At 46.7% G+C, this 13,392-nt stretch overlaps 1 protein-coding gene across 1 annotated transcript; it reads right to left on the bottom strand.

Moving 5' to 3' along the window:
* Positions 1-2,057: 2,057 nt before the first annotated feature.
* On the bottom strand, positions 2,058-5,711 carry LOC124708288 (probable leucine-rich repeat receptor-like protein kinase At1g35710). The gene is made up of 6 exons (XM_047239970.1): positions 5,242-5,711; positions 4,876-5,016; positions 4,405-4,545; positions 3,344-4,155; positions 2,602-3,154; positions 2,058-2,473 (listed from the first exon to the last, which is right to left on the bottom strand). The coding sequence occupies exons 1-6, from the start codon at positions 5,705-5,707 to the stop codon at positions 2,100-2,102; spliced, it is 2,487 nt and encodes an 828-aa protein (XP_047095926.1). The 5' UTR covers positions 5,708-5,711; the 3' UTR covers positions 2,058-2,099.
* Between the last annotated feature and the right edge of the window lie 7,681 nt (positions 5,712-13,392).

The following is a 13,392-nucleotide window of genomic DNA, read 5'->3' as shown; positions in this document are numbered from 1 at the left end:
TCTCCAAAGTTAGTCCCGATCCATTCGAAAGACGCGCCGGCGGGAACTCTCTCGCTTTGGATTTGTCTGGCGCCGGAGGAGCCCCGCCAATAAGCCCCTCCATCTGCCGGTGCCACCCATCGGAAGCTGTGTTCATACACGGTGGCTCGCCTTGAATAGGTAGTGCAAGGATCATGGAAACATCCTCGGAGAGTAGGGGCCATCTCGCCGGCCCTCAAGTGGAAGGTGTGAGTCTCCGGCCTCCACCGGTCGACAAGGGCGGTGAGTGCCGAGGGGTTCATGTGTGGCCCCCCACGGCTTACAAGGGATATGAACGGCATAAGACCGGTAGGCCGGATGAACTCCGTGTACCTCTCGTCATAAGGTATATCCGATGTGCCATGGTAACGAATCTTCAAAGGGTGAAGATCCGTTTCCCTCTCCGTCATATGAACAGCCCGGTGCTCCCTGTCGTACTCTTCATCCAGAAGCCACACCATCCTACATGTTTACACAACCATGTTATGAGTCATTCCACTAACAAAAATGAGCAACACATACATGAGAATATCCAAATACACGAGAGTTCATATCCAAATACATCACACATATGAATTTCGTAAGACATACCATTCCTAGGCACATAATAGACATATGTAAGACAATAGAATGCATTTGCTAAGCTCCAATTTTGTCTTTCACCACATACATACATAAGGTTCCATACACACATACATTCATATCTAGGGATAGAACACCATATGAGTTATTCCTACAAATACACATTCATGAAATTTGATGCCTAGGGTTCCTCCACAAATCTAGGATACATACATTCAACACTTACATACCCATTTCAACACATACATAGCCATTTCAAACATCTTTGGATACAATGCATACAATCTAACAAAATTTAACATCTATGGTTCAAACACATGCATACAATCTATGGTTTCAACAAATCTATGGTTCAACACACATGCATACAAATCTATGGTTCAAACACAACCAACATTTCCAATCTAGGATGAATCGAAGGGGAACGAATTAAACCGGAGCAAATCTTGGATGAATCGAAGGGGAACGAAGGGGAATACCTTGAGGATTGTATGGGGATGGATTTGGCCGGCCAGATCTGTAGAATCCGTGGAGGATTTGGTGGGGGGCGGCGGAGAGGCGGCCGGCAGCGGCGGTTGGGGGTGAGAAAGAGAGGAGAGAAAGAAGAGAAAGAGAGGGTCGGGCTGGGCGCGGGCGCGGGCGCCACACTTAAGTGGATGTGTGGCGCCCGTGGCATCGGCGCCACACAGGCTAGTGTGGCGCCCGTGTCATCGGCGCCACACATCGAGCCTCGCAAAACGGCTAAGTCCCAGAGGATTTGTCCCACAGTATGTTTTGGGGGATTCCAAGTGCATGTGTGGCGCCGTTGGGAGGGGCGCCACACATGCTGCCACGTCGGACGGGCGCACCAGCTCAGCGGCGAGGGGGCCACGTCGGCTGGGTGTGTGGCGCCGGCAGGAGGGGAGCCACATGGGCATATGTGGCGCCCGTGGGAGGGGCGCCACACAAAAGGGTTAGATTGGTGAAATAATTTCGCCAGAGGGTCAGTCTGTGCTTTTCTTCCTCTTTTGGGTTATTTTTGTGTAAATCGCCCCTGCATGCAGCGCTGCAACGCGGGACAAGACCGGACACCATACTGCAGCTTTGAAAGCGACATGTCCAGCGTTGATTCTTGAGCGTCCGATGAGCGGAACGAGCGGCGGCAGTGCGACCGATCCGGGGACGGGATCGGTTGCCCGACGCCTAGCGTGGTCCTTTGTTTTTCATAAGATTCCTCTGCTAAAAATAGATTCATGAGCTCAGTTTTATCAATTCAAAACATGACCAGCTGGAAAATATGTGATCCCAGTATCCCACTTACACCTGCTTCAGCTGAATGAAGATATAGCCATAAAGGGGACGTTATATTTTTGTATCCAATAGTGAAAAAGACATTGAATCGACATGCAGAGATGTTTTCCTTATTGCTCATTACTCTGTATACTCACAAATATGGAAATGAGATAGAAACTTTGAGGCCAAATATATAACTGCCAACCCAGGAGATCATATATACAGCTTCAGATACTCTTTATGCTGCCACAGTAATCATGCAAATCTTGCAGCCTGATTTCATGAAGGGGCCTGAGCGCTATGTGGCTTCTATTTGAGAGCGCTTGATATACCTGCTGCATTGTCGGCCGGGCTTTTGGGTTGACTTGCAGGCAAGCAAAAGCAACCAGAGCAACCAAAATGACAGCCTTCTCCTCATCGATGCTCAACGGTGCTGCAATGCGTTGATCCAGGACGTCTTTGAGCTTTGTTGGCTGCTCTGTTCGGCAAAAGAACGGGAGGAGTAGATCACCTGGGTGCTTTCCCATAACAACTTCCAGCGCAACCACGCCGAAGCTGTACACGTCGCACTTCTCAGTTAACACCATAGTGGATGATAATTCTGTGATAGGAAACAAAAGTAGTTAGCTATATAGTCAGAACAGAACCCATTATTATGTCTATATTATGAATCACTTTTTCATACAGTATTAGTTAAAGTTTCAGAATGGATTAAGCCCTCATACGTACCTGGGGCTATGTAGCCACATGTACCGGCAAAGATAGTGCTCCAGCTTGAGTAACCGTTCTTGAGCTTCCTCGCCATGCCAAAGTCCGAGACACAAGCTTTGTAATCGAGGTCCAGAAGAATATTGCTGCTTTTTATGTCACGATGCACAATCGGATCATCACAATCATGGTGCAAGTAGGAGAGAGCTTGAGCTACGTCCCTGACAACAGCGACTCTCCTGGGCCAATCCAGCTCCTTTGCTAGCTCTTGCTCGTGCAGAATGGATGATAAACTTCCCCTCTCGATAAGATCATACACAAGGAATTTGCAGTGGGAATGGGAACAGAAGCCATACAGTTTGACTATGCATCGGTGCCTGATTTTCGTCAGCACTTCAATCTCGGCATGAAATGTTCCCTCGTCACTGTATTCTTCCATTAAGTGGAGGAGTTTGACGGCAAAGATAACCCCGCTGTCAAGCTCAACCTTGAAGACAGATCCATATCCCCCAACGCCAATGCAGTATTTCTCATCGAAATCTTCTGTTGCACTGATTATGTCTTCGAATGCGATCTTCCCATCGAAGTTCCATATGGAAAATATATTTCCAGACTTGCTTTTGCTGCTACTTTTTATTGATTTTGTTCTCCGGCGAACAACCACGATGCTTGCTATTATTAGGCAACCGAAGGAAAAGGGAGTAACAAAAGCAAGAAGTAACATCAAATTTGGGCGTTTAATGCTTTCTTGTTTGCTACCAACCTTTGGTGATTCACATGGAGTCAAGTTATATTGTGACTCGCCGCATAAAGCCATATTATGATCAAGTGAAAGAATGGTCACTGCTGCAGGGATAGATGTATACCAAACTCTGCCAGTCAAACTGTTATATGATAAATTCAGGTTGCGCAGATTGTATAGCATAGAAAGATTCACTGGGATAGCACCACTTAGAGCATTTCTACTCAAATCCAGCTCATGTAGGCCGGTAAGATGCCCAAGTTCTTGTGGTATTTCCCCTGTCAGTAAGTTGTTTGATATGAGTATCGACAATAAAGAGTGACAGTGTCCTATCTCAGGTGGAATGCCTCCTGAAAGTTGATTGCCACTTAGGTGCAGACGTGAGAGAAGAACAAGAGATCCTAACCCTGGTGGTAGTATGCCATTAAGCTGATTGGACTGGAGGGCAAGTATTGTTAGAGAGATCAATTTCGACAAGGTCGAAGGAATGGAACCATTTATTTGATTATGAGAAAGATCTAAGTATTGTAAACTCGTTAGATTTCCAATGCTTCTAGGAATAGAACCATTGATTTGACTGTTGGAAATATCTATCAATTCTAAATTCTTCAGATTTATCAAACTAGGAGGGATGGGTCCTTCAGAGAACAGATTGTAAGAGAGCGTGATTGAGGTTAGTTTTGTACAATTACCTATAGATGGTGGGATAGATCCATCAAGAAGATTAAAGGATAGATCCAAGTATTCAAGCTTTGCAAGAGCACCAATGTTTGATGGAATTCGGCCAGAGATAGCGTTGCCCATGAGGTCCAGATGGACAAGATGACGCAAGCCTGCAAAAAAAATTATGATCATAAAATTGTGCAGAGACAAGATGGCGAAATATGTTGTTTAACTTATGGTCTACAAAATTTAATGTGGTCAAATTTTGGAAAGAAAAATGGGGCACGGAGTCCAGCAAAGCTGTTGCAACTTAAGCTGAGCATCTTTCGATCATCTAGCGAATCAATTGTAAAACATACATTTACAACATGTGTGAATTGTATGATACAAGATCGAGAGAGGTCTGTTTCTGAAGTTACCTATGAATCGTGGGATGGATCCACTGAGGGCATTGTCGGATAGATCCAAGTACACGAGCTCGGCAAGGCCACCAATGGATGACGGGATTGAGCCCGAGAGAGAGTTGTGACTGAGGTCGAGATAGGCAAGATGAGGCAAGCCTGTAAAACTGATCATCTTTAAATTGTACGGAAAGATAATATAGAAAAATATGCTGCATAATTTAAGATCTACACAACTTTATATGGTCAGATTTTGGCAAATTTGCAGGTGGAAAGTCAAGTAAAGCTGTTGAAATTTAAGCTGGGAATCTTTAAATCATATAGTAAGCGAATTGTAAAACAGATGTGTACAACATGTGTGAACTATATGCATGATAGATCACGAGAGATCAGTTTTCTAAAAGTTACCTACTAGGCCAATTGTAGTAGGGATGTGTACTACATGTGTGAATTGCATGACAGATCGAGTTAGATCAGTTCTCAAATTACCTATAGATGGTGGGATAGATCCATCAAGATGATTAAAGGATAGATCCAAGTATTCGAGCTTTGCAAGAGCACCAATGTTTGATGGGATTCGGCCAGAGATAGCGTTATTACTGAGGCCGAGATAGGCAAGATGAGGCAAGCCTGCAAAAAAATTATCATCTTTAAATAGTGCAGAGACAAAGTTGTTTCACTTATATTGTGGTCAAATTTTAGAAAAAAAATTGGAGGCACGGAGTCAAGCAAAGCTTCTGCAACTTAAGGTGAGCATCTTTCAATATCATCTAGCAAATCAATTGTAAAACAGACATGTACAACATGTATGAATTGTATGATACTAGATCGAGAGGGGTCTGTTTCTAAAGTTACCTATGGACGGTGGGATAGATCCATTGAGGTAGTTGTAGGATAGATCCAAGAACACGAGCTCGGAGAGACTCCCAATGGATGACGGGATTGTGCCTGAGAGAGAGTTGCCTGTGAGGTCCAGATGCAGAAGATGGGGGAAGTCCGCAAAGTGGAGCCTGTCCAATGTGCCATTTAAAGATGAGCCACACGCCGAAACCGAAATATTTGACACAACTGGGACACGATCACCCTGGTAGCGGCCACGGGGCCCTGTGGTGCTGCAGTCAACCCCAGTCCAGTTACATGGACTGGTTTCCTTTGTCCATGAGTCCAGACAAGAGCTCCCTCCTTCTAGTAGGCCAGATTTCCACTTGAGAAGTGCCTCAGCCTGCCGATCTAGTGGCGACTGCGTAGAATTTGAGGCACAATAAAGGTGTGGCAAGGCAAGCAGCAAGAGCAACTGCCCCAAGGCTAGGAGAAGGCTCATAGTGTGCAGGTCTGGTGTAGGCGAGGGTCCAAAGCACACATACATTGGATACATGGATATATAGTCTGGTTGATCTCGTTGATTGTTCCAAAGAAAATAGCCCATGCTTGGCCAGATTGTGGAGCAGATTCCCCGAAGGACCGCCGTGGAAGAACTTGTTACATTCTGCTCCACAGAAGCACGCATCAATGACCGGATTGTTTTCTTTTCCCGCATACTGAATGAAGACAACCGCTGCTGAATAGTCTGTGGCGCTGCAGGAACAAGACGTCAGACAAGTCACAACCTGTACAGTTTAGTCGACTTTGTTGCTGGATTGAATCCAGAAGAAGTGTCTGGAGACTGAAGACTACAATCATGAGCACAGTATCGAAGACCTCACTCGCAGGTCGCAGCCCCTTCCGCAAAAGAGGTCGAACCAGATAATTCGAGCCAAGAAAGATCTGTATATCCACATCGACTTTTTTCAGTAGTTTTTTCTTCTGGCAGTTGACAGATGCAAGATTTGCAGGTCCTGGATTCATCAAACCTTGCAACCGCGCGCGTTGTGCCGTGGCGGAGAATGGTGATTGACCGCAATCTGTAGTTAACAATCGAATCGATTTTATTACAGGAATGCGGCTGAATTGAATTCCAGAAAGCCACGCTCTCGCACTGATACCTGCCCGTGGTCGTGGCACCTTCGATACGTAGTCCTCCACGGAGACAGTCGAGAGGGGTGAGGTCATGGACAAGGCCAACGGCGCCTGACCTGAGACACCAAGGTTTGGCTATTAGAGTGGAAGGTGGTCGCGGTGGCGATCGAGGCAATGGTTGTCGCTGGGGACCGTAGGAAAAGAAGAGCCCGTCGTCGGAGCGCACCAAGGAGAGGGGCGCCGCCACGCCGGAGAGGCACAAGGAGGGGGAGGCCCTGGGCATTCCGCCCATTCGCCGCGCTATTGGGCCCGGCCTATTTCTTTCCGCTACAAATATCCGCCCCATTGCGTTTATTTCCTTTTTCTTTCTTTTATTTGCAAATTTCGTTTTTATTACTTTCTTAATTTTTATAATAAATTTTACACATTATTTCTCTGTTTTTAGTACAAAAAATAATATAAAGATGCACACAACATTTTATTTTGACATGGAATTTTTTTTTGATTTTTATAAGATTTGTACATTTATTCATATACACGTGAACATTCGTATAGATGTATGTTAAAATATATTTCTTATAACACGTAAGTTTTCTATTTATAAAGTCATATCAATAAAAGTAATACATTTTTCAAGATTTATAAAATATAATAAATACACTTTTTAATGGGTTGTGCTAAATATGAAATTTGTTCCATGGTGGGTGATTCCTTCAAACACAATGTTTCATGTGATATGTTTTTAATTAAGGATGAAATAGCACAAGGTGTGTAACCAGACTAAAGTTGGTTGCATAAACGAGTGAATTGCAATAAATAGAAATAATGATAATGAAATAGGTCTAGGGAAGAGCCTCACCTGCAACCTAGAACAAATTTGAGTGATACTAAGATAGTCACGATCGTTGGTAACACAAGATACAAAGGTTATTTGGTAAATATACGTGGATGATAAATCTATAGGACGCCTCATCCCACTACTTTTTCATCGAGGTTTCAATGGTCCAACCCGGTGTCAACATTTCTCGTTCATTATGTGTGTCTAAGTTATATAGGTATATGCCAGATTATGCCTTAATGTTCTTCAGTTTTATCCTTTGTTCCGCATGGTCTTGTTTCAATTAGCCTTCTCATCCACTATCACCCGACTCTCAGGTCTGTCATACACTCTTTCTTATCTCCTACTTGTCGTTTTTAAACTTCTTGGTGCATCATGTACCAATCGAGTCCTATGTGTGAGAAAACTGAAACAGTTGATCACTTGTTTTCTAGAGAAAAGGTCTGAAGACCCCATGTTATATTGATCACCTATTGTTTACATGTACATCACATAGCATTTCATGTGATGTTTTATTTGTGATAGCTTAGCGGCGATGTACCCCCTTTTCGGGCAGTGATTTCATCGATATTTTTGTCAGTCTTTGGTAGCTGGAGTGGGATTGCTATAGTGCAATGATTTTTTTCCCAATAATCTATCATTTGTCCTGAGCAGGTGCTTCATAGGGTTTTATCGTTAATCTCTCAGTTAATCTCTCAGTGGAAGAAAAAAACTTCAGATTGTCACGTCTACACTCACTAAAATTTAGATCATGTTGTTCACTGCTCGTCAAGAGTCTGTAGCATAAGGGATGGGTGTTGGCTGATTCGGAGTTGGCATGTTTTGTTCCTTCAGTTGCGACATTGGTATCTATCGTTGCCCAAATCTACCAAATTGGGGCGATGATCATTGATACCTCACTCTAATTTTGTCCTCCTTGCCTGTTTGCCCCCCCCCCCCACACCCCATGGAGTTGGTTCAAGCTCCGCCACTGAATGTCTCCGGGCTTTTAAGTAAATATATATTTCCAGTAGCTTTTTATTGTGTGAACCAATTCCAGTCGCCCATACATGGGTTCAAAAGCTAGTTGCTCAGTTCACATTTTTCAAAGCAAAAACACAAACATGTGTGATCAGTGCAACTTGTCCGACACTCGGTTAAGGATGGCAATGGGCAGGGTAGAGCAATACCATACCCATACCCGTTAGTTGATGGGTACAAACTTCTACCCATACCCGTGCCCATGGGTATAAAACTTTACCCATACCCATACCCGGCGGGTACTCGTACCCATTGGGTACCCGGTGGGTAGGTTAAATTGTACACAAATTTCTTGCAATTTTACATTTATCGATAATAAATTTGATTAAAAAAATGAATTATCTCAACTCGATAACATGTAGTTGAGTACATAACAATTTAAAAAATATAAAAATCCCATTATCATATAGTAACTCATAAGTCAATAAAAATAGACGTGTAACATAAGAAACTGAGAATAAACGGGCAGGGTATGGGTATACCCGCGGGTACAAACTACAAAGCTATACCCATACCCTACCCATGACTTAACGGGTAGGGTATGAATACTACCCATCAGCATAAAAGTGTACTCATATGCTGCCCATGCGGTACGGTACCTGCTGGTAGCTGTACCCGTGGGTAAAATTGCCATCCTTACACTCCGTAGTATTCCAATCTATATTAGTTGCCACTAATATAGATGTATCTAAATATATTTTAGGTCTAGATACATCCATACTAGTGGCAAGTAATATAAATTGGAGGAAGTACTTTATTTTCTGCATATATTTTTTTTAAATGGAGGCGGAGCAGGCTTTTATTTGTATACTGTATTTTGTCTTTCGGCACGTCACTGAGACGCAGATACTATCGCACCGTCTTATCTCTTTTTTTTTAAACAGAAGGCCTTAGCCCAGCTTTAAATTAATAAAGCCACGGAACCGGCTGATACAGAGTGCTTACAACGCATACACAGCTAACAGGCCACACAGCGACACAAGCAAACAAAGGATAAAAAAAAAAAAAAGCTTCGCTTCAGACGCCAAGACCATCGTCTTCCAGAAAGCCGCCACCAAGAGGAGCAGGGACAGATGAAGGCATCACCAGCGGAAGAACTGCTTGCATCGCTTCCAGATGAACACATGGAGACACACTCGCGGTCTCCGACTCCGAAGAAGGACCCTTCCCTCTCGCCCCGGATCGAAGGGCGCCGCACCGTCGGCGGACGGAGAGATTCCCCCAAGAACACTCCGGAGCAAAATCGAACCAATGTTCATGGAAGAGACCAAGGCTCTGCCGCCGCTAGATACCTCACCACGGCCATTGCCAACCCGAGGCAACGTCTCCGAGAACACGCAAGCTGCGGAGCGCAGGCTCAACGAGGAAGACCGGGCGGACAAGGGACAGCCACTACCACCGGATCTGGAGCTCGCGGACTCCAAACCGGGGTCGTCGCCACACAGTAAGCATTGCCAAGCACCACCACCAATAGCCGGAAACTCGACAACCATCCCCGCAGCCCCAAGCGATGCCTTCAAGAAGGGAACGACGTCGAGCCGCCGCCATCGCCCACGTAGGGGTTGGGGTTTTCACCCGTGGCGCAGTAGTGGGTGGGGGAAGTGGAACCTCAACGAAGCCTCGCAAGGAGGGAACCGGCGCCGGGGCGTCGACTTCGTCGTGGCCACCGCCGGCCAAGGGTTTCTCCCGGTCCCGAAGACCCCACCACCATCCAGCCGGCGAGATCGCAGATCCAGCCGGAGGACAAGAGTTTCCCGGTCAGCGATGGAGATCTCCCTAGATCCGGCAACGAGGCTCGACGGAGAACCTCGCACGCCGCACCGACGCTCGCCGCCACCCCGCCGCCCACACGGCCGGGGCCGCGGGCCAGCACTCACGGCCACCGCTCGCCGCGAAGAAGACGGTGCCGCTCGCCACCATCCGGAGCCGCCGCTCCGGCGTCCGTGGCCCCCGCCGAGAACTCCACCCGCGGCACCTCCAGCGACCGAACGCCGCCGCCGCCAAGCCGCCGGATCCCGAGAGCCACCCGCCACCACGGAAGGAGGAGCAGCCTGCCGGAGTCGCCGGCCAAGGGAAGATGCGTCGGGGACGGAGAGCGCCGCCGGGCAGCGACCTCCGCCCGGCCAGCCCGAGACACGGCGGCCTTCCTACCATGCGGCCGAGCTAGGAGCCGGGGGCCGCAGCCGAGGGCCAGATCCCGCCGCCCCCTTCACCGGCGCCGCGGCCTCGGCCGGCAGCACCTCTGGGGGCGACGAGGAGGGGGTGAGGGGAGGGAGGACGGACGGGGCGGCGGCGGCTAGGGTTTGCCCCTCTCGGTCGCCTGGAGGAGCGACGCGAGAGGAGCGACGCGAGTCTGGTGTGCTTATCTCTTTTTCCCTGCATTGCTTGTAGTATGGACGAAGGTTGCAAACTGGAACAGATCAAGAGAGTAGCAGAAAGAGAATATAAAGGATAAAACTGTTGGACATGCTGTTTCTGCTCCCGGGAGCACATGCACCTGGTTTTTAAAATTAAATTTCAACATATTATATAATGTCAAAAAAAAAATCCGATAAAAAATGTTACGGATACATCTTGATGTTCTATGTGTTTGCAAAGACGTTTCACGAAAAATCGATACTTTTTGTGTCATGTGTAAAAAAGTTAAAATTTGGTGCTAAATATAAGCTCTTCACAAGACGTTTTGCTTGTCATTTTTACACAGGACACCAAACCTACCGGTTTCGCCGCGAAACTTGGCATACACATATGGATTGTTGACATATACGCGTGAAATTTGTGTTCGTATTTTTTGTGATATTTTAAAATGTTTTTCTCTGTAGCAGGAGCATATGCACCTGAGATCAAAATTGCATTTCCGAAAACTGTTGGCCATGAATCATGATGGTGTCTCTTGACAGGCACTGTTTTGCTCTGGGCTTTTGTTTCCCTGGATGTCGATGAGTTGGGTGCTACATACACTGCTAAGCCAGTAACCTAGTAGTGCTATACTCTCGACGGTTTGGAGGGACACGTAATCACCACCTGCCATCGACAATAATGATCATGTATGATTGACACTGCATGCAGTAACACTGGCAGATATTTAATGGCTTGCATGCACGGCGACCAGAATGATAATCTCATGCATGTGTGCTGCTCTTGATTGGGTTCCGTGTAATGCCACTCAACTTTCAGTTCATCTGTGCTTCACTGTCAAATATAATCTGGTATTAACAACTGATGCTTCTATAATAAACGGCCATGTGCATCAATTGATGCAGAGGCTGGGGCTATTGCTCCTTTATCTAAAAAAAACAACTGATGCTACAGTCCGTAAGTCATTCCGCTTGATGACTGAAGACTTCTTGTTTTATTTTTTCTTTCAGAACAATGGTGCTGAATTCAGGGGCCCTTTTTCTCAAGGATTTATCTACCAAATGACGAACGGAAAACATGGCTGTCAAATTTTACTTTGCAAAATTTCAATCCCTTAGCGGTTACTTGATTAGCCACAATGAGTGTTCTTTTACAGGTCTCAGTTGGCTCCTTGATTCAGGGCATGCAGAGTGCGGAGTCTAACTTGTAGGTGAAGATGAAACCTGAATCATTCTGAAGAAAAGTAACTTGCCTTGTCACCCAAATGTGTTGATGAAAAGGTCCTTTTTTTCGAGAGTACGCAAAAGGCGTACCATATCTTTATAGAAGGCAGAATTTTAATACAAGACGACTACAACTCGCTGCAACGAGTGTAGAACGAACTCCACACCGGCTAATCCGAAGACCAGCCGAACGAACTCCACAACTACAAAACAAATAGCCTATACAAGGATGATCCTCAAAGCCGCGTCTCGCTCCACACCGGATACCTCCGGAGATCAACACTTGCAAGAGAACTCTCCTTTGTCGACGCACCATCAAAGGAGAAGATGGCGGGACTAGGTCGGCCTCCAAAAAAGGCGTCGTCTTGGACTCTCCGACGACGTCGTACATAGCGCCCCAGAAGATCAACCTTGGACAGTGACAGACACCGGAGGAACGCAAAGAGAATTAACAGGCCGTGTCTCCAACCGCAAGGCTCCCAACAGAGGAACGACATCGATATGCCGCCAATGCGTCGGTTCCAACCGAACCTAGGCTTTCACCCGGAGACAACACCAAACCCATGCGGGAGCAGGGAAGTGTCAGCATACCTCAGCGGCGCCTCCAAGGAGGGGAACGACGCCCACGGGCGCCGTCGCCGCCGGCACCGGCAAAGCGGGCTAAACTTTCGTCCGATGCTGCACACCGCCCACGCTGCCCGCCGGATTGGGGCCGCTGATCTTGTTGTCCACACCGCCGCCGCCACGACACTCTGTCATCGTAGCCTCACCATGGTGTCCACCAGCTCCCGGCAAGGCCAAGGAGGGCGCGCTCCGAGCTCCAACACCAGCCAGACACGAACAGCAGCAGTTACCACCGACCCTCCGGGCTCCAGCAGAAGTGGCCTGCGCTCAGGCCCACAACCACCCGGCCCGGAACCCAGATCGGGCCCAAGAAGGACCCAGATGTAAATATTCCCTGGTATGTATGGACACCAGTGACCGTTCATAACACTCAGCTGTGTGATCTACTCTTTGGCGAGGAAAAAACTGAGAGAGGGAAGCTTCAAACGGCAACTGGGGGAGATTACTGCTCTCCAACATAGTGATCTGTGTTTTTGTAGATGGCTGAGTATTAGGATCGGTGTCTTTGATTTTTGGGGCATGTAAATTCCTAAAGCCTAAAAGACAATTGGAAGTCAAGAACCTATTGTCGGCGGGGAGCACGGATGGGCGCACTAACGCGGAGAAGGCCAAGAAAACAAGAGCACATGATCAGTGACAAACTAAAACTTGGGCATGTAACCTACAGTTGAATAATCGCCTCACTTTGTCCCCGTCGACCGTGCGCCGCTGCCAATTTGCCAAGCCTTTCTCCGCGTACATCTTACAACATCTACGTATTAATCTGTACATGTTGATTCGTGTTAAAATAAATGAAGAAAATACAAGCTGAGTACATATGTCTGAAGCTGAGTACATATGTCTGATGGAAGACTGGTCGATCCTTGGTTCATTGGCAATGCACACGTTACATGGGATCCGCACAACTTAAAAGCCATCAGCTTTGTTTTTTATAAGATTCCTCTGCTAAAAATAGGTTCATGAGGTCAGTTTTAACAATTCAAAACA

This window comes from Lolium rigidum, chromosome 4 (assembly GCF_022539505.1).
Source record: "Lolium rigidum isolate FL_2022 chromosome 4, APGP_CSIRO_Lrig_0.1, whole genome shotgun sequence".
NCBI lineage: Eukaryota > Viridiplantae > Streptophyta > Magnoliopsida > Poales > Poaceae > Lolium > Lolium rigidum.
This window is presented reverse-complemented; position numbering and strand designations above follow the sequence as displayed.